This window comes from Manacus candei, unplaced genomic scaffold (assembly GCF_025592945.1).
Source record: "Manacus candei isolate 608988 ecotype Guabito, Panama unplaced genomic scaffold, ASM2559294v1 h1tg000185l, whole genome shotgun sequence".
Lineage (NCBI taxonomy): Eukaryota > Metazoa > Chordata > Aves > Passeriformes > Pipridae > Manacus > Manacus candei.
The window spans coordinates 1-21,624 of record NW_026138233.1 but is presented as its reverse complement, the minus strand read 5'-3'; the positions used below and the strand labels follow the sequence as shown (position 1 = coordinate 21,624).

The 21,624-nt window shown below is 51.9% G+C and overlaps 2 protein-coding genes across 2 annotated transcripts; both read left to right on the top strand.

Moving 5' to 3' along the window:
• Positions 1-6,196: 6,196 nt before the first annotated feature.
• LOC127464025 (class I histocompatibility antigen, F10 alpha chain-like) lies at positions 6,197-21,619 on the top strand (the record flags this gene model as incomplete). The annotated part of the gene is made up of 5 exons (XM_051774120.1): positions 6,197-6,518; positions 6,655-6,775; positions 20,414-20,677; positions 20,890-21,159; positions 21,393-21,619. Coding segments are annotated over exons 2-5 (828 nt in total), but the record flags the coding sequence as incomplete, so codon positions are not given.
• Positions 11,112-13,961, top strand: LOC127463998 (uncharacterized). Its single transcript, XM_051774067.1, has one exon. The coding sequence runs from the start codon at positions 11,678-11,680 to the stop codon at positions 13,958-13,960; it is 2,283 nt and encodes a 760-aa protein (XP_051630027.1). The 5' UTR covers positions 11,112-11,677; the 3' UTR covers position 13,961.
• Positions 21,620-21,624: the final 5 nt, after the last annotated feature.

Genomic DNA, 21,624 nt, shown 5'->3' with positions numbered 1-21,624 from the left:
GCCCACAGTGAGGGTGACTGGGGTCATACTGGGAGTGACTGGGAGCATTCTGAGGGCAGTTGGGACCATGTTGGTGCAACTGGGATATACTGGGAGCAAGTGGGATCACTCTGGAGGTGACTGGGATCATAGTGGGAGCGACTGGGAGCACACTGGGAGTGACTGGGAGTGGCTGTGAACAACTGGGATCATGCTGGAAGCATGGAAAAGAGATTTCTTCCTTAAAAGACTCCTTTTGGCCCAAGAACCCTCGGTGCCATGGCAGATGTTTCCTGCGGGGTTTGAGCATTCCCAGGAGCACAAATCCACAGGGATCTGCTGCAAAGTCGCCTCTAGAAAGGCCAAACCAGCCAAGGGGGAGTTTTGTGGCCAAACCCAACCAGGTCTGTGTTTCCTGGTTCACCAGCTCTGCTCTTCTCCCCCCTCTGAGGAGGGATGGGAGCAGCGCTGAGACCCAAAAAGCTGCCAGAAACACCCCAAAAAAGTTGCCAGAACCCCCCCAAATTAACGAGCCCCCTACAAATTCCAAGCAGATCCCGTCCTTCCATCCTTGTGCTTTGCTGCTGGTTAAAAGCAGGTTGGAAATGGAAATACAATCCTATCTATTATTATTGTTACACCAAATATTGATCTAATATGATAATGTTAATTAAACTTTACCATATGTGTGCAGGTGACTCCTTGCAGGGGGTTTGTGCAGGAGGAGGCTCTGGGGTGGCTCCTCCAGCCTCAACCACTCCCCCCAGGGCAGTGATGGTGAGGAGCAGCCCCGTGAGGAGCCCAGTGACCCCCAGGGGCACCTTTTTGTCCTTGATGGGCCTGAGGCTGAAATGTGGGGACAAAGCCCATGGAAGGGGCACAAAGAGCACCCCACAGCCCCAGCTCTTGTACCCCCCGGGTCCCTTCCCCACCTCCCAGCACAGCCCCAGGCCCGTGGGGGCTCCAGGCTCAGTTTGGGGGGATCCCAGTGCTGTCAGCGGCACCCAAGGATTTTTGGGGCTGCATCCCCCTCGAGCCCCCTTCCAGCACAGGATGGGCACCCCCCAGCCCCACAGCTTGCCAACCCCTTTGCCCTTCCTTCCCTGCTCCTCCCCGGCAGGAACTGGCCTGTTGGAGGGGACTTGCAGCCTTTGGGCTGGGCCAGGCTGTGCAAAGGAGCTGCTGCCAGGCCATGGAGGGTCGGGCTGAGGGGAGGAGGCCGGAGCCCCCAGGCTGTGGCACTGGGGAGGCCCTGGGGCGCCTCTCTGGGCTCTGGGGCCTGGACATTTCTCTGCCCTGGGCCCGGCCATGGCAGAGGCCCCTGGGGGGGTGCCCACACCCAGCACTGCCCCGACAAGGCCTCTGAGCAGGGCTGCCCTCCAAGCACCCCCTGCCCAGGCCACAAAGACTTGGCACAAACCAGCCCCTCCGGCCCCTGCCAAAGTGGCCCCAAACACACCCAGGGGAGGCTCCAGGAGGGGACAGAAACCCCCCATCTTGTGCTGCAGGGGCTTCTCTCCCCCACCACTCCCCGACGCAGCAGGACCCTGGGGACAACAACCAGGCTGGGCAGAGCCCTCGGAGGGGCGACTGCAACTTCTGTTCTCTCTCTTGCACTCTTTTCCCTCCCACATTGCCTTGGGGGGCTGGATCACAACCCAAAGGGCTCCACGCCTGTTTTCCTTTGCAACCCAACTGCTCTAAAATAAATGCTCTCCCTCTCTCTGCAAACACTGATCATTCAGGACTGGTTCACTTTAATTCACTCCAAGGGATACAAGAATCAAACAAAAGTTCCTCTGGCCTGGCAGGGTGGGCTGTAACACTCCCCTGTGGCTGTTTGAACTGATTTTAGTGCCCACACACACTAAACCCAAGCACAGCTTTGAAACAACCTCCCCAAAAGAGGAGCTGGTTTTCCTGGTGCCTCCCTCCGCTCTCTGCTGCAGCAGCTCCATCGCAGCAGCCCAGTCTGTGCAAACCAAGCCAGTTCCTGCTCAGGCCGGGAACTGGGCAGTGCCAAATGCCTGATTTGGGGCACTTTCCTGCCAGGAAAGTCAAGCCCCCTTTTCCCTTCAGCGGCTTGAGGTGATTTGAGCCTTCAAAGCACCAGGGCTGGCTTTGTTTTCCCAACTCAGCCTTGGCTCCTGCCGGCTCTGTGTGCCCTGGGAAGGTGTTGTCTCAAGGACTTGCACAGCTGAGAATCCCCCAAACACCCCCGAGGCAGTCACAGCCTTTTTCTAACCCTCTTCCTTTCCCCAGGGCTGGTTTTTGTTCACTGTTTCCTGTCCCAGCCTTTGCTCCCTCCTCTTGTTGCTGCTCCAATCTCCCATGTCGGGAACATTTTCCCACCTGGTCCAGGGTTTTTCCTAAATTCTTTCCCTGCTCAGCCTTTCCCTGTCCATGCACCATTCCCCAAGGCCAAGTTCAAAATTCACAGGTTCACCAAAGCAAAACTGACCCCACCAGAGCCATTTGTGGAATATTTGGAAGGAAAGAACCCAAAGAAACAGGACAAGCATCCACTGGCACAGAATGTGGATGCTGCTGGGGGGGCACTGTCCCCAACCCCCAAATTCCTTCTACCCCAGGCTGCAGTTTAGGGCATTCTGGAGCAAAAACCAGGTGGGGGAGGAAGAGGAGGAGAAAAGAGACCTAGGGGGGAAAAACAGAGGAACTCACCATGGAAAATACTCCCAAACACACTGGGTTTGGGGAAATAAAGGACTTTGGTGTCCCAAAGAGCACTTCAAAACTATTGCAGGCCAATATAGTTGTGGCCATTTTTTTTGGCTGCCCAGGGAAGGGCAATGAGTCCCCAGGTGGCTGTGGGAGTTATTCAAAGGGGCTTTTCTGTAGTGACCAAAGGAGAGGGAATCCAACCAGTCAGCAGCAATTTCCACTTTTTGTCTGCAAATCCAAGAGGAATTCAGCCCTGACCTGAGGGGTCCCTGCAAGGAGACACCTGGGGGTCACGGGGACCCCAAAGTGGGACCCCCAGGCTGGGCTGGGCTGGAGGGGGAGGCCCAGGGGAGACGGAGCAGGACGGGCAGGAGAAAGCTGCTTCTTCTTGCTCCTCTTAGTCTCACATCCTCCTTCCCCCTCCCAAATTCCCTCTGCATCTGGCACAGCAATCTTGGGAAGAGAGAACTAAGCTCAAATCCAACCGTGATGCATCCTGGGCCAGCCCAGCCCCCACAGCCCCGATCTGGCTCAACACCCCCATCCCGGTCCATCCCACCCTCCCATCCCAGTATATTCCCAGCCCAGTCCATCCCACACCCCCATCCCAGTATATTCCCAGCCCGGTCCATCCCACACCCCCATCCCAGTACATTCCCATCCCGGTCCATCCCACACCCCCATCCCAGTACATTCCCAGCCCGGTCCATCCCAGCCCGGGTGTGTCTTTCAGTCCCAGCCCGGCTCGGCTTGGCAGGGACTCCAAGCCCCTCCCGTGCCAGCCCTGCCCCAGCAGGGCCATGTGGCAGCAGCCGATGCGGCTGCAAGGCCGGTCCCCCCCGGGCGGGACCAGTGGCGGGCCCGGGGCAGCCAAAGGGGTCGGGGCGAGAGGAGCCGGGACGAGGCAGCGCTGCTGCGGCAGCGGCTCCTTCCGAGCCCGCCGGGGCTGGGCGGGAAGGAGGAGCCCGCGGGCAGCCGCTCCCTGCGCGGGCCCTGGGGAGGGGACAGGGCGGGACGAACCCGCCGGACCCCCCTCCCGCCCCCTCCAGCCGCGCCGGGGCCGCGCCCGAGCTCCGCCACCGCCTCCCCGAGTGCCCGCCCGGCTTGGCCCAGAATCCCAGCTCCCTGTGCTGAGCCGGCCGCGGTTTACGGGAAACAGCCCTGGCGATGTGCCCGGAGCCGCCGCTTTAGGAGTCCCAGCCCTGGCGATGTGCCCGGGCTGGCGGCAGTCTGTCCCAGTCCGTCCCAGTCTGTCCCAGTCTGTCCCAGTCCGTCCCAGTCTGTCCCAGTCTGTCCCAGTCCGTCCCAGTCTGTCCCAGTCTGTCCCAGTCTGTCCCAGGTTATCCCAGTCCTTCCCAGTCTGTCTCAGATTATACCAGTCTGTCCCAGTCCGTCCCGGTCCCTTCCCAGCAGCCGCCGCCGTTTCCCGGGTCCCGCCCCCCCCGCCCCCCCAAGATGCTGACGGGGGTCGGGGCTCCGTCTTTGGCTTCGTCTCCCTGGGCTGGGGCTCGGCCTCCGCCCGCGGGAGAAGCTGAGGGGGGTCCCCGGGGGTCGTGTGTCCCCCCTGGAGCGTGTGTGCCCCCCCGGGACCCCCATCCCGCTGTCACCCCCTTTTCTCTCCCCACGGAGCTCCTGCCCCAGCTCCCGCTCCCCCCTGGCAGGGGCTTTGGGAGCCCCCCTTTGCCTTGACCCCGGGACCCCTGCGGGGGGCAGTGGGGGCTGCCCAGGGCGGGCACTGGCCCAGGGAGATCGCCCCCCGCCCCCGCGGCATCCGCTGATCGCGGCGCTTCCCCCGCTTTGGCCCCAAAGCGGCGCCTTTAAGGCCGAGTTTAAGCGCAGGGCCCGCGAGTTCAGCTCGGTCCGGCCCGGGGGTCCCGCCGCTCGGGCCCGTCCAGGGGGCCCGGGGGTGGCGGGGGGACCCGGGGCGGTGCCGGGAGGGGTCCCGAAGGGGATCCCGGGGCATTCCCGGCAATTCCCCCGTGCCCGCCCCCCGCGCTCCCTCGGCCACTTTCGCTTTCGCGTCTCCCGAACTGCGCCCAGCGGGGCCAGCGGAGCAGCGCGATGGCTCCAGCGCTGGGGCTGGGGGCGCTCCTGGCGCTCCTGGGGGTCTCGATGGGGCAGCCCGAGGGTAAGTGGGACCCCCGGAACGGGCAACTCCTCAGCCTTTATTGCCGGGCACCGGCACTTCCCTGAACCTCCATTTCCGGGCACCGGGACCCCCCTGCACCCTCGCCCTTTGCACCGGGACCCCCTGAATCCTGATTGCTGAGTGCGGGAACCCCCTGAGCTCCCATTCCCGGAAGGAGACCCCCCTGAACACCCATTCTTGGGTACCAGGACCCCCCCTGAACTTCCATTCCCGGGCAGCGGGACCCCCCTGCACCCTCTCCCTCAGCACCGGGAACCCCCTAAACCTCCCTATGCGGCACCGGGACCGCCTCATTTCCATTCCTGGGCACAGAGACCCCCTTGAACACCCGTTCCCGGGCATGGGAACCTCCCTCAACCTCCATTCCCGGCCACAGGGACGCCTCTGGAGCCCCATTCCTGAGTACTGGGACCCCACGGAACCCCCATTCTTTGGCTCGGGAACCCTCCGGGACCCCCATCCCTTGCTCCAGGACCCCTCTGAACCCCCTTATCCTCAACAAATACCCCCTTGTGCCCCTTTTCCTGCCAATCCCGCCTCTCCCAGCCCCCTTATCCTCCCTTTTCCATGACCCTGAGACCCCCTGGACCCCCATTCCTGCCTTTCTCAGCCCCCACTTCCCTCAACACAAGGGACCACTGGACTCCCCTTTCCTGGGCACAGGGACCCCCTGGATCCCCTATCCCTCCTCTCCCACTCCCAGCCCTGCCTTTCCTTGAACCTTGGACCCTTCCCAGCTCTCCCAGTTCCACTCTCCTGACCCTTGGACCCCCCAAACCCTCCAATCTCTGTGACCCCCCCAGTTCTCCACTCCCTGTGCTTCCTGCAGGGGGGTCCCAGGCACCGGGAACGCCCTCGACCGCAATTCCTGGGCACCGGGCCCCCCCTCAACCCCCTTATCCTGCACCAACACCCCCCTGCACCCCCTTTCCTGGACATCCTGCCTCTCCCAGACCTCCCTTTTCCTTGACCCTGAGACCCCCTGGACCCCCATTCCTGCCTTTTCCAGACCTCATTTTCCTCAACATCAGCCACCCCTTGACCCCCCTTTTCCTGGGCACAGGGACCCCCTGAATCTCCATCCCACCTCTCCCAGTGCCCTCCCCCCCTTCCCCTGACCCTGGGACCCTGTTACAGACAGGACAGGGGCTGCAACCTGGTTCTTTTAGATGATTCCTTCCAAGGCGAGATTAAGGCACAAACCTCCAAATGTTGGGTCTCAAACACACAACTGACTTTATTGGTACCAATAAGGAACGGTAAAAGCGAGGGGGGGAGGAGAAGAGGGAGAGATGAGGAAAAGGAAAGGCTGCCAAAGGAAAGTGCAAAAAGGTTGCCAGCCCAGGGAGAGAAGCGGGTGCAGTCAGGCTCGGGCAGGCAGGGAAGCAGCGCTGGAGGGAAGCGGGTGGGGAGCAGAGCAGATCCGAGCCGAGCAGCAGAGCAGGGAGGTGGGACACGAGCGGGACGGAGCGAGGAGCGGGGCCAGCAGCCAGCACGGGCCCCTGGCCAACAGCGGCTGGGCTGGACAGGACCGAAACGCGGGCACTGCCTTAAATCCCCCGGTGGGCGCTCCCTGGCCAGCTCGGCTCCGGGCAGAGCCTTGACTTTGAGACCCCCTGGAGCCCACGCAAGACGTGGCCGCGGAGGGTTGCAGAGAGTCTCAGGAGGACTCAGGGTGGTCCCAGCAGGGCTCCCAAAGGACATTCCGGTCAGTTCCCAGGAATTCCCCGTCCCCTCCCCTCCCCCGCGCTGCCTCGGGCACTGTCGCGTCTCCCAACCTGCGGCGCCGGGATCTGCCCGGTGCCCGGTGACGTCACGGCCCAGTCTGGTTCCCATTGGTGCAGAAGAACTATCGGCGCCGGACGCTGCTGTGTGGGCGGGGCCAGCGGAGCAGCGCGATGGCTCCAGCGCTGGGGCTGGGGGCGCTCCTGGCGCTCCTGGGGGTCTCGGGGGGGCAGCCCGAGGGTAAGTGGGACCCCCGGAACGGGCAACTCCTCAGCCTTTATTGCCGGGCACCGGCACTTCCCTGAACCTCCATTTTTGGGCACCGGGACCCCCCTGCACCCTCTCCCTCCACACCGGTACCTTCTTAAACCTCCTTTCTGGCACCGGCACCCCCCAGTTTCCATTCCTGGGCACCAAGACCCCCCTGAACACCCTTTCCAGTGCAGGGGAATCCCTCTGAATCTCCATTTTTGGGTACTGGGACCCCTCTGGAGCCCCATTTCTGAGTACTAGCACCCCCCTGAACCTCCATTCTGGGCACTGGAACCCCTTGAAACCCCATTCCCGGAAGGAGACCCCCCTGAACACCCATTCCTGGGCTCTGAGACCCTCCTGTACCCTCATTCCCGGGCACGGGAACCCCCCTAAATCTCCATTTCCGGCACAGGGACCCCCCCCCCACCCTCTCCCTCCGCACCGGGACCCCCTTAAACCTCCTTATCCGGCACTGGGACGCCCCAATTTCCATTCCTGGGCACCGAGACCACCCTGAACACCCATTTCTGGGCACGGGAACTCCCCTGAACCTCCATCACTGGGAAGGAAACCCCTCTAAACCCCCTTTCCCGGGCACAGGGATCCCCTTAAACCCCCATTCCAGGGCACGAGATCCCCCCCACACGTCCATTCCCGGGCACTTGGACCCCCCTGCACCCTCTTCTGCAGCACTGGGACCCCTATAAACCCCCTTATCTGGCACCGGGACCCCCTGAACCCCCATTCCTGGGAACAGTAACCCCCCTGAACCCCCATCCTGGGCACAGGGATCCCACTGCTCCCCTTTATCCGTCACAGGGACACACCTGGACCCCCATTCGTGGACACTGGGACCCCCCTGAACCCCCTTATCCTGCACCAGGACCCCCTGAAGCCCCATCCTCAGTTCCAGGACCCCTCTGAACCCCCTTATCCCCAACAAATACCCCCCTGCCCTATTCCTGCCAATCCCACCTCTCCCAGCACCCTGATCCTCCCTTTTCCTTGACCCTGGGACCCCCTGGACCCCCATTCCTGCCTTTCTCAGCCCCCAGCCCTCACTTTCCTCAACACCGGGGACCAGTGGACCCCCCTTTCCCGGGCACCGGGACCCCCCTGAACCTCCATTTCCGGGCACCGGGACCCCCCTGCACCCTCTCCCTCTGCACCAGAACCCCCTTAAACCTCCTTATCCGGCACCAGGACCCCCTCAGTTTCCATTCCTGGGCACCGAGACCCCCCTGAACACCCATTCCCGGGTACGGGAATCCCCTTCAACCTCCATTCCTGGGCACAGGAACACCTCTGGAGCCCCATTCCTGAGTACTTGGACCCCCTGAATACCCATTCTTGGGCTCTGAGACCCACTGAACCCCCATTCCCTGGCACGGGAATCCCTCCCCACCTCCATTCCTGGGCGCTTAGACCCCCCTGCACCCCCTCCTGCAGTGCTGGGACCCCCCTAAAGCCCCTTACCTGGAACTAGGACCCCCTGAACCCCCATTCCTGGACACAGAGACGCCCCTGGACACCCATTCCTGGGCACTGGGAATCCCCCTGAACCCCCATTGCAGGCACAGGGATCCCACTGCAGCCCCTTATCCAAAACAGGGACACCCCTGGACCCCCATTCTGGGCACTGGGACCCCCCTGAACCGCCTTACCCTGCACTGGGACCCCCCTGCACCATCCCCGGCACCAGGACCCCTCTGAACCCCCTTATTCTCAACAAATACCCCCCTGTGCCCCTTTTCCTGCCAATCCTGCCTCTCCCAGCCCCCTCATCCTCCCTTTTCCTTGACCCTGGGACCCCTTGGACCCCCATTCCTGCCTTTCCCAGACCTCAGCCCCCACTTTCCTCAACACCGGGGACCAGTGCACCCCCCTTTCCTGGGCACAGGGACCCCCTGGATCCCCTATCCCACCTCTCCCAGTCCCAGCCCTGCCTTTCCTTGAACCCTTCCCAGCTCTCCCAGCTGTCCCAGTTCCGTTCCCTTGACCCTTGGACCCCCCAAACCCTCCAATCTCTGTGACCCCCCCAGTTCTCCACTCCCTGTGCTTCCTGCAGGGGGGTCCTACCTATGCCAGACCCCCTTTTCCTTGACCCTGAGACCCCCTCGACCCCCTCTTCCTGCCTTTCCCAGACCCTAGACCCCATTTTCTTCAACAATGGGGCCCCCTGGACCCCCCTTTCCTGGGCACAAGGACCCCTGGATGCCCCATCCCACCTCTCCCAGTCCCTACATTCTCCTTCCCTTGGCCCTGGGATCCCAAAATCCCCTTGAAGCCAGGTAACACCTGAAAAGCGAATTTAAGCAATATAAAGAGTTAAGCACAAAATATAGATGCAAGCTTTAGCAAAGCACATAGAATTCAGTATTAGGAAAGCGGAGACAATAAATTCACTGAGGTACAGGACACCCTGACACAGAAGAACATAAACATGAACAGAAAATGCTAGCACACACAAAAAGGCATATGGAGAGGAAACCAAAGAGATAAAGAGAGGGACAAGCCAAGAAATTAGGTATTAGTGCCAAATACCAAAACTCTCTGCCAAATTCATAAGGAAGCTACCCAAATTAGGAAAGGTTCAAAAGTTTAGGAGGATGATGATGAAAAGGACATGAGGCTCATGATGAAGAAAGACCGGAACTCCCACCGAAGTTCTCCCCAAATTAAGGACCACGCCTATAACTCCGCCTCAACTCCACCTGTTATGAATATTAAAAGCAGATGTTGCAATGTAATGAATATTCATAATATATGATGTAATTGCTTAGTAAAAGGTGTATAAAAGTTGGATTGTGTGTTTCTCGAGTCGGAGCAGTTTGTCCAGGGCGACCTGGCTGCTCCCCGGCCGTGAAATAAATACCTCCTGCTTATAGACTGAAATTCTGTCTCTGAGCAGTTTCTCCGCGCCTTGTTTTGGGGCATAAATTGGCATCAATTTGGCGAGCCAGGCAGGAGAGAGGGGGTCTTCCCGAGCCAGGACCCAAGGGGCCGGGACGCTCTCGGGCCCCCCCGACTGAATTTTTGTCGGCAGAGTCTCCCAGACCCCTTGGATCTGCGTAATGGTGGACAAGAACCTCCTGCTTCAAATTAAGAGGTATTTATGTTTTGAACTGCAGTTTATAAAGGAAAGTAATTAAGTTGGTGGGGATAGGACGCTATCGCCCAAAAGGGAGCTGGAGGGACGCCTCAGCATTAGCCCTAAAACTGGGTTAGAGTCCCAGGTATTGAAAGTTGCGGGTTAGAGTCCTGCAAAGATAGCGGGTTAGAGTCCTGCCAAGAAAGGGTTAGAGTCCCAGGTATTGAAAGTTGCGGGTTAGAGTCCTGCAAAGATAGCAGGTTAGAGTCCTGCCAAGAAAGGGTTAGAGTCCCTGATCGGGTTAGAGTCCCGACACTGCAGTGTAAAATTGTCTTTTCTTTGTAATGCTGTGTTCACCCTTTATGTTTCTGTGTCCTGTTTGCAAATGTTCTTGCTCTAATTTCTCCTGATCATTTTTGTTTCGTGCAAGATATTGTCTGGTAATGCATTGGAAACTGTGCTCGAATCAGAGAGTTAACCATTTTTAATTCTTCCGAAGCTGCTTGAGTGTTTCTAGGAGCTTTAGGACCCAGGGAACTCCTTGTACCAGCAAAGAATTCTTGGAATGCGGTTTCTCTTGCAGACTGTTCTGGTTTTTGTTAACGAGTAAAACGAAACTAAAATAAGCTGTTTAGGTACTGAGAGACTCTCATTTATGATTTTATTGTTTGCAGCGGTTTGTTTGTCCATTGAAAAATTAGATGTTGTGTTTTCATATACAGTATAATCCTTGAAACGTCTTTTAACTCTATATGGGAAATGATTGCAATCTCAGTTCTATAAGAGTGAATAAGCTTTTGCCGGCACGTATAAATCCTAGGATTAAAATCTGTCCTTTCTGTTATTGCTCACTGTATGTTAGAGCTTTGTGTAACAATTGTGGTAAATATATTTTGGGTCCAAGAGGAACACAAGAAATAGCGCTCAATCGTACCCTTACCTTCCACTGTATACGCTGTTGGTCAAATCAAGATTTGGCAGAAACTAAGTGGGTGAGATTTTATTGCCGCCACACTCATAGACAAGTATTTGTAACATCTTGGTTGCATTTTCTGTAAGAAGTGTGTTTTATAGTTTGCAGCGGCATCCTGTGATTTTGTGATAACATAAGATCGGACAGCCAACAGCAAACCCATATTTCACGGTCTGCGGCGCCCTCTCGCAGCTTTGTTTGGTGACGTAGATTGCTCAGATAGAAACCAGAAGGTAGGAAAGCTTTTTTATTGAGCGTGCAAGTGTGTGAGTGTGTGAGTGAGTGAGACGCGGCATTGCTGCGAAGCGAGTGGGAGTCCTGCTCTGCGGTTCCTGTTCTCCGTGAGGAGCCAGGCCAGAAACGGACGAAGCGGCTGGAAATTGCGTACATGAAGTGTTGGGATAAAGTGAGAAATACCTTGAGACGGTGGAATAGAATAAGGAGAGTATTGCGGTTCAAAGTACAGTTCACTGACATACCGAAAGCTACTCAGCTAGAACACATTGATGGAAGCCTAGCCCGGTTGGATACAGAAGCACAAATCCAGAGACAAGAATTGCTTGATGTAATAGAGTATCACATAAGAGAATTCATAGCAAAATTAGAAAAAGAAAGTGACAGGTTAGGATACGATCCTCTAGTAATAGAGAATTTTCTTGATTGGGCACCAGTCTGGGAACACGATCCCCAGGTCAGTTGGTATATCACTGACGCTCGAATAATAAGAAAATCTGGTAAGACACCCTATAGGTTTGCCTGGTAAACCCCTCTGTCTCCCGTAAAACCTTATCAATCGCTACATAACTTAAACCTTACGATAATAATGGGAACCCAGCAAAGTAAAGACATAAATATGAAAACCCCTCTAGGATGCATCTTAAAACACTGGAGAGATCTAGGGGGAGCCCCAGGAGGAAACATAAGCAAAAAGACACTCTTAAAATACTGCACGCAATGGTGGCCTCTGTATAAACTAGATGATGATGAAAAATGGCCACCTGAAGGGACAATAAATTACAACACTATTTTACAGCTTATGTTGTTCCTCCGTCGACTGGGCAAGTGGGATGAAGTGATTTATTGCGATATGTTTTTCACGCTCAGGAATAAGCCTGAGTGGCAAAGAGAATGCGGAGTAAATGTTGCACCGCAGGACCCCTTGGTTTTAGCTTTGGAAAAGGATAAGAAAAATTTGAAACCAAAAGAACGCTGTTGTGATGCTTGTAGTATCGGACAACAGTGTCTTAAATTAAAAAGAAGGGACAGTGAAGAAGAAAGTAGAATAAGTCTATGGGAGTATCAACCATATGCTCCAGGATACGGGATACCACGACCAAAGCGGAGAGAAGGTGAAAGAGACACTAGCCTATTAGGAGATATTTCACTAGAGCTAGGAAGATTTAGGACCGGATATAGTTCTCAAAAATCAAAAGACAGTTGGGAAGAAAGTAGCCCATCAAAATCGGAGAGCCCCCAAGGAGAAAGCAGCTCGCAGGGACTGAGTAGTCCACAGGGATCAGAAAGTTACAGAGAAGAAAGCAGTCCACCTAGATTAAAGGTCGATAGGGAAAAAAGTAGCCTGATAAGACCGGAGGGTCACGGGGAAGAGAGTAGTCCGCCTAAACCAAAAGACGACAGAAATAGAGATAGCAGTACACCAAGAAAAGAAGATAGCATCTATAGAGTGGAGAGTAGCACACCAAGAGCTGATTATAAAGGCGAAAGTAGCCCATTGAGACCAGGGGGCAATGAAAAGAAGGGTGATTTCCCCAAGACAAGATGTAGTAAAGAAGATAGTGACATTATAACTCAAGGGGAAAAGGAAAACAACTCACAAAGATTAAACATAGTGATTCAAATAGACGATAAAAGGGATACCAGAGAGATAGAGGAAAATGAGGAACGTAGCCCCGGGCAGGCTGAACGCCGACAGCATCTCCTCCAAACCCAGAGAGAGAGGCGGCTGGACTGTGTGAATCATGCTAGAGGGTTGGCAGAAGATGACTGGGCAGGAACAGGGAGTGAAGACGAGGAACCGAAACGGGGAAAGAGAAAAGAAAAAAGAAAGAATAGAATAGATACCGGGGCCCAAGAAGACCCTGGGGAAGGAACTAGTCACCTACACTATACTAGATCTGTAGCACGAAAAGAGGCAAGAGAAAGGATCGGGGGAAGTCATACAATAGCTCCCCTCCGACAGATAATGCCTATTGCAGGAGACCAGGGACGAGTAAAGGTGCCATTTACGACGAGTGATTTGAACAGCTGGAGAGAAGAAGCCCGGAATTTTAGGAAAAATCCAGAAGGGGTAGCTAAGAGGTTCGAGTTAATTGCAAAGAACCTAGACATTGACTGGAGTGATATAGAAGTAATGCTATCAGAATTAACAGAAACGGAAAAGGAACTAGTATTAAAAACGGGGAGAGATCATGCCAGCATGTTACCTGAAGAGTTAGAAGTTGTATTTCCAAGTAGAAATCCGGAGTGGGATCCAAACAACCCCGATTCTTATGGGAAACTGGTGCAATATAGGAAGCTAATAGCATTAGGTCTGCGGAAAGCAATACCTAAAGCCATTAACTGGGCAGCCTTGTATGATGTTAGACAGGGAAAGGATGAAAGTCCCTCAGAATTTCTGGATAGACTCAGGACCGCCATGAGACAATATACACCCCTAGACCCAGCATCAGAAGAAGGGAGACAACAGCTACTAGGATTGGTAATGGGGCAGTGTACTCCCGACATTAGAAGGAAATTACAAAAACTTAAACATCCAGCAAATAGAGATCTAGAGACATTGATGAATGAGGCCTGGGAAGTATACAACAACAGAGAAAAAGAAGAGAAAAAGAAGGAAGATAAGAGAATTGCTCGAGTCGTGGCAGTAGCAGTGGCAACTCAAAACGCAAAATTCCCAGATGCAGGTGCCAGGGGTAGAGGTCGTGGTTACCCTATGAGGGGGAGAGGGGGATTCAAGCCCCAACCCATCAGAGTAGGACCGGATCAATGCTCCAATTGCTTCCAGATAGGCCATTGGAAACGAGACTGTCCCCAGCTAAGAGAAAGGCTTGCAAACACTGCCATTGCACATCAGAGCAGTGACTGAGGGGGACCGGTGAGTCGTTCCCTAGCAGACCCACTGGTTAAAATGGAGCTAGGGGAAGGTGAAGAAGAATTAGATTTTCTGATTGATACAGGAGCAACATTTTCAGTTTTAAATCAAGAACTAGTACCAAAGAGTGATGAGTTTGTACAAGTTGTGGGAGCAACAGGCCAACCAGAAAAAGCTTACTTCCTAAAACCTATTAAATATAAAATTGGAAAACAAATGGGGATCCATCAATTTCTATATTTACCAAATTCTCCAAAGCCTTTACTAGGAAGGGATTTACTGGAAAATTTGGGAACCGTAATAAAATTCAACAAAGACAAACTCGAATTCCAGGTAAATGAAGAACAACTGATTGCAGCTTTAAGTTTGACAATCAGTTGCATAGAACCAAAACCTGAGAGTCGTAATATCGAACGGATTATGAGCGAGGCATACCCATTGGTATGGGCCACTGATGTACCTGGGAAATCCAAACAAGCAACACCTATTGCTATTGAACTTATACCTGGAGCAAGACCAGTGGTAAGAAAGCAGTACCCACTGAGATTAGAAGATAGGAAAGGGATTGAACCCATAATTAGAAAATTCTTAGAGTTAAGGTTATTAATAGAATGTGAATCAGATTATAACACACCAATCCTGCCAGTTAGGAAACCAAATGGAACTTATAGACTGGTTCAAGATTTAAGAGCTGTGAATGCCATAACAAAAACACTACATCCAGTAGTAGCCAATCCTTACACACTCCTAACCAAGTTAAAAGACAATTTGATTTGGTTCACAGTATTGGATCTAAAAGACGCATTCTTTTGCCTTCCCTTAGCCCCCGAAAGCCAAAAGATTTTTGCCTTTGAATGGGAATCTGTGAGCAAAGGGAGAAAGACTCAATTAACCTGGACAGTGTTACCTCAAGGCTATAAGAATAGCCCAACAATTTTTGGGAATCAATTGGCCAAAGAATTAGAACAATGGGAAAGGCCACAGGGAGATGGTACTCTTCTTCAATATGTGGACGATCTACTAATAGCAACTGAGTCAGAAGAAGAGTGTGTTAAATGGACTATTTCTCTGTTGAATTTCTTGGGTTTAAGTGGATATCGAGTCTCTCAACAGAAAGCGCAGCTAGTGCAAGAAAAGGTAATATACCTGGGATATGAGATCTCCAGAGGACAACGATCTCTAGGAACAGCAAGGAAAGAAGCCATCTGTCAGATGCCCAAACCGGAAACTGTGAGAGATCTACGAGCCTTTCTGGGAATGACAGGTTGGTGCCGTTTATGGATCTACCAATATGGGGTACTCGCCAAGCCATTGTATGATTTATTAAAAGAAGCTAAGAGTATCCTGGTTTGGACTCCCGAAGCAGAGGGAGCTTTTAAGAGACTGAAACAAGAACTCATGAGAGCCCCGGCTTTGGGCCTCCCTGATGTAACAAAACCATTCTGGCTGTTCTCTCATGAACGGCAAGGGATGGCTTTAGGAGTCTTGGCGCAACAGTTGGGACCACACAAAAGAGTTGTGGCCTATTTCTCCAAACAGCTGGATGAAGTAAGCAAAGGATGGCCCAGCTGTTTGAAAGCGGTGGCCGCAGTGATCATAAATATAGAAGAGGCCAGAAAACTCACGATGGGCCAGAAAATGACTGTGTTAGTGTCCCACACTGTATCTGCTGTACTAGAACAAAAGGGTGGCCATTGGTTGTCGCCTTCCAGATTCCTAAAGTACCAAGCAATCCTAGCTGAATCAGATGACGTAACCATTCAAGTAACTAACGTTGTGAATCCAGCCTCATTTCTAGAAGGAAGAATGTCAGCAGAACCAATAGAGCATGACTGCCTGGAAACCATCGAAGCAGTCTACTCCAGTCGCCCGGATCTCAAAGAAGAGCCATTAGAAGATGCAGACAACTGGTTCTCGGACGGCAGTAGCTTCGTGAAGCAAGGAGTAAGGATGGCAGGCTATGCAGTGACCACAACGGAAGAGGTAATCGAATCAAATCCTTTACCTGCAGGGACCTCAGCCCAAAAGGCAGAACTAATAGCTCTCACCCGAGCTCTGGAATTAGCAGAAGGCATACGAATTAATATTTGGACAGACTCTAAGTATGCCTTCTCCGTCGTGCATGCTCATGGAGCACTTTGGAAAGAAAGAGGACTGCTAACTGCTCAAGGGAAAACAGTCAAACATGCAGAAGAAATTCTACGATCGTTAGAAGCAGTCCAGCTCCCAACACAAGTGGCCATAATGCATTGCAAGGGACACCTGAAAGGTAACACTGTTCCAGAAATAGGAAATAGGAGAGCTGATGGAGAAGCTAAATTAGCTGCTGCAAGAACTGAAGAAGTGGTTATAACAGCTCTAGTACCAGGGGAACTAGATACTGATTTCCAACCAAATTATCAAGACTCAGATCATAGGTGGATTCAAAAGAACAAAGGTAAATTGTTAGATAATGGATGGGGTCAATTAGAAACAGGACAGCTAATAATACCAGAGAAATTAATGTGGCAATTTGTAAAAACAGAACACGAGAAGGCACATTGGAGTTTAGATCCACTTTATCAGTATTTACAAACTAGAATAGCAGGACCAAAATTATTCACTACCATAAAACAAGTTACATCCCAGTGTGAACGATGCCTGAAGAATAACCCAAATACAGGAACCAAGATACACCAAGGGGCAATAGATCGAGGTAAATTCCCAGGTGAAGCATGGCAAATTGATTTCTCTGAACTCCCAAGAAAAGGGGGGTATCGATATCTATTGGTACTAACTGATACATTTTCTGGGTGGCCTGAAGCGTTCCCCTGTAGAACAAACAAAGAGAGAGAAGTAACTAAAGTCTTACTAAATGAAATTATACCACGGTTTGGAGTACCAAGAAGTATATCTTCAGACAGGGGTTCACATTTTTGTGCAAAGGTTGTGAGAGCAATAAGCAAAGCACTGCAAATTAAATGGCAATTGCATACGCCCTACAGGCCACAAGCCAGTGGGCAAGTGGAAAAGATGAACCATCTTATTAAACAACAAATTGCTAAAATATGCCAAGAAACTAACTTACAATGGTATCAGGCTCTGCCTATTGCTCTGATTAGATTGAGAGTCAAACCTCGATCGAAAGAAAGGTTGAGCCCATTTGAAATTCTGTATGGTAGACCTTATGCTATGCAGATTGTAAATAGCGATGCTGTAGACCAAATAGGCAATCAATATATATATGATTATGTAATTGCTGTGGGGAAACATTTTGATAAAAATGCCACGATAGTAATAGAACACCAGCCCAAGCAACCTGACTGTAAATTACATCCGTTTAACCCTGGTGATTGGGTGTATGTTAAGAATCTTCTAGGAAAACCCCTACAAGAAAAGTGGGAGGGACCTTTCCAAGTGCTGCTGACCACCTTCACCGCGGTTAGGATCAAAGAACGACCTACATGGATTCACTACTCTCGAGTCAAGAAAGCTCCAGAAGATAAGCGGGAAGACCTGGCATCATGAATCCGGCTCTTTCAACATTGATCATTGGACTTTTGATAAGTATTGTTTTATCCCAAAACCCTACTCCAGAAGGGCCGTGGTCTAGTGCACGCACACTACCACGCTCCGAGGAAAACCCAGACTTTGAGATTTATGTATTACATAACAATCAACCCTATACGATAGATGAATGGGATAGCGGAACCCATTTCATAGCACAAAAAGAAGACCAAATTCAAGTAGGATGCCGAGAAGTCGAGGCTTTAGTGGGAAAAACAGATAAACTAACATTGACAATTGAATTCTGGCAAGAAGCCCCTAGACAGAACTTAATTACTCATAGCCAAGTAGAAGATGGGAAGCCCATCGTCTGGATTGAACAGAAGGGACCAGTCTCATGTCAATGGGATAGTACTGAAGGGGGTAGAGCACAGTGTGAAATTATATTCAAACTAGATCAATCGATGTCGTTTTCATGTAGCAGAGAAACCAAGATTCTTGAACCCATTGGTGAACAAGGCATTGTAACCGGTAGAGCCTTTAAGCGGGCCATTAGATTAGCAACAGACTCGATTGTGAGCCCGTCTCGTGAAACCACTCCGCCTCTAGAATGCAGGAAGATACATAATTTAACCTTTATAGGACCTCAAGTAATAAGACAATCGAACGAACTAAAGTTGTTATTAGATCCTACATATTCTCTGAAGAAAATACAGATGAACATTCAGCCAGACATTACACACTTACAGGGAGATTGCCGACCATTTATACAGCACAGCCTCAAAGGCTGGAATGCCTGGTTAGCAACTAGATCACACCGCAAACGAACACAAAGAGATATAAGCGGATGGGTTGGTACAGGGTTCGGCATATTGAACACTATAGACCAAGAAGTATTAGTGAACAAATTAAGTACCGTCACTTCGAATTTGGGAAAGCTTAAAGTACCTTTAAGCTCGTCTATGCTAACCTTAGCAGAGACACAGTCATTAGTGGTCAAATTGATGACCTTAGTAGCCAACCACACCGCTGAAGATTTTGTTAAACTTACTGACTATACTGGAGAGATTAGCAAAGAAATTGCACTTGCTATCCAGTGTGTTCAGACACAGCAATGGGTACAATCAGTAGCAGCGGGAATATTAAGAGAAGGAATGTCAGGTATACTGCCTCAGGAAATAAGGGAGAGTATATTAAGAGGTAGTTCCACCACACAGTTTGAAAGAGACCACCAGGCTTGGTGGCAACTAGTTAATTTCACTTATGATCCACAAGAGGAACACATTGAAACCTATGTCCTTACTATTAGTGCCGCGGAAGAAAGGGTTATATTTCCTGTTTTAACATTAGGAGCTATGCATCAGAATGTCATTGTCAAACCTGTGGACCATAACGTTTGGGCAAATTATGATAGTACTAAGAACAAGTGGCAATCAATTAGTACAGAAGCATGTATTCCTAAAGGGCAATTAGGTTATATCTGCGAAAATGCCATTGTAGAAGCTGAGGATCTATGCTTAGATGCCGAAGACAGTGTATGCACTTTTGAAATGCTTCCACACAATAGAGCGCCATCACAAGTATTCTATATAGGGAATGGATGCGCTTGCATTAGAACCGCCTGTAATGATGTTACTATAGATAATTGTCATGAAGTGACTAACGATACTAACTTTTGCATATGCAACTTCACAAAAGTCATAGGTTGTGACTTTAACTACACTGCTCCCATAACTACACAGCAGTTAATCGAAGCTGAGTATACTTTATATCATGAGATACCCAAGCTACAGATAGGCATGGATGTTAAGCTTCTCAAAGAGATGCTTGTGCATCCTGAAGTAGAAAAGTTAGTTCAGAAGGTGAACCAAACGACCCAACGCATGTTGTGGCAAGTAGAGCATAATTCTAAAGGTATAAAAAATATCCTGACAAAAGTTGCGCAAGTAGGCCAGCATCATTGGTGGGACATTTTCACAGGATACTCCCCAACAGCAACACAAGTCTTTCACTACCTAATACACCCCATATTGATTATAACTATGGCCATGTTCTTGTTAACTCTCATGAATATATGTCTGTGGTATAAGTTAAGATCCATAGTCAAAAGAACCCAAATAATCTGGGCAATGATGAAAGCCTATCAGCGCCCCTTAGGATTAGAACTTGACGAAGGAATTCGTAAGTTCTGAGAAAAGGGGGGAAATGAAGCCAGGTAACACCTGAAAAGCGAATTTAAGCAATATAAAGAGTTAAGCACAAAATATAGATGCAAGCTTTAGCAAAGCACATAGAATTCAGTATTAGGAAAGCGGAGACAATAAATTCACTGAGGTACAGGACACCCTGACACAGAAGAACATAAACATGAACAGAAAATGCTAGCACACACAAAAAGGCATATGGAGAGGAAACCAAAGAGATAAAGAGAGGGACAAGCCAAGAAATTAGGTATTAGTGCCAAATACCAAAACTCTCTGCCAAATTCATAAGGAAGCTACCCAAATTAGGAAAGGTTCAAAAGTTTAGGAGGATGATGATGAAAAGGACATGAGGCTCATGATGAAGAAAGACCGGAACTCCCACCGAAGTTCTCCCCAAATTAAGGACCACGCCTATAACTCCGCCTCAACTCCACCTGTTATGAATATTAAAAGCAGATGTTGCAATGTAATGAATATTCATAATATATGATGTAATTGCTTAGTAAAAGGTGTATAAAAGTTGGATTGTGTGTTTCTCGAGTCGGAGCAGTTTGTCCAGGGCGACCTGGCTGCTCCCCGGCCGTGAAATAAATACCTCCTGCTTATAGACTGAAATTCTGTCTCTGAGCAGTTTCTCCGCGCCTTGTTTTGGGGCATAAATTGGCATCACCCTTCCCGGCTCTCCCAGCTCTCCCAGTTCCCCCTTTCCTTGCCCCTTGGATGCCCTCAGACCCCCCAAATCTCCGTGTCCCCCCAGTTCTCCACTCCCTGCATTTCCTGAATGTGGCGGTGTCAGAGCCCAGCCCGGGGATCCCTCAGTACGTGGAGATTGGATACCTGGACGGGATCCCCTTCGAGCGCTACAACAGCGAGCGGGGCCGGATGGAGCCGCTGACGCCGTGGATGGCGGCCGAGGTTGAGCCGGGATATTGGGATGGAGAGACCCAGATCAGTGAGAGGATTGGGCTCATGGCTGCCACTGACCTGGAGAGAGTGGGGGGCCTGTACAACTGGAGTGGGGGTGAGTGGGGGGAGCCGGGGAATGGGGGGATCTGTGGGGCTGGGATGTGGATCCAAGGTGCTCCAAGGTGCTTGGATATGGATCCAAGGTGTGATCTGGGATGAGGCTCTGTGGGTCTCCATTGGACTCTGGGGCTCCATAGGGCTGGAATGGGGCTCCGTGGGGCTGGGACACAATTCCAGGGTCTCCATGGATCCGATCCCACCCCCCAGGTCTCCACACATGGCAGCGGGTTTGTGGCTGTGACCTCCTGTCCGACGGGAGCGTCCATGGATCCCATCGGTACGGCATCGACGGGCGGGATTTCATCTCCTTCTCCCCGGAGACCGGGACCTTTGTGGCAGCCGATGGAGTTGCCCGGATCACCGAGAAGCGCTGGAAATCCAACGGGTACGAGGCTTTTCAGCTCGACCTGGCACAGAGCTGTGGGGAAGACCTCCGAATATACATCGAATACGGGCGGGAGGCGCTGGAGCGCAAAGGTGAGGGAGACAGAATTCCCATGGGAATGTGGGATTTGGGAGGGTGGAACTGAGCAACATGGGAATTCCCATGGGAATTCCATGGATGAATCTGAGTCATCCAACTACCATGGGAATTCCATGCATGGATCCCACTGTTGTCCCACTCCAGTGGGAATTCTGTGGATGGATCTCATTGCCATCCCATTCCCACGGAAATTCCGTGGATGGATCTCACCGTTATCCCATTCCAGATCCCCCTGATGTCCACGTGTCCGGGAAAGAGGAACACGGGATCCTGACGTTGTCCTGCCGCGCATACGGATTCTACCCTGGGATAATCGGGATCAACTGGCTGAAGGGGGATGAACTGCGGGATCAGGAGACGGAGTGGGGCGGGATCGTTCCCAACAGCGACGGCACCTTCCACAGCTGGGCCAGGATCGAGGCGCTGCCGGGGGAGCGGGAGCAGTACCGGTGCCGGGT

What these genes read in the sequence shown, in the direction of transcription:
- LOC127463998 (XM_051774067.1), top strand. Translation starts at nt 11,678, where the DNA reads ATGGGAACCCAGCAAAGTAAAGACATAAATATGAAAACCCCTCTAGGA.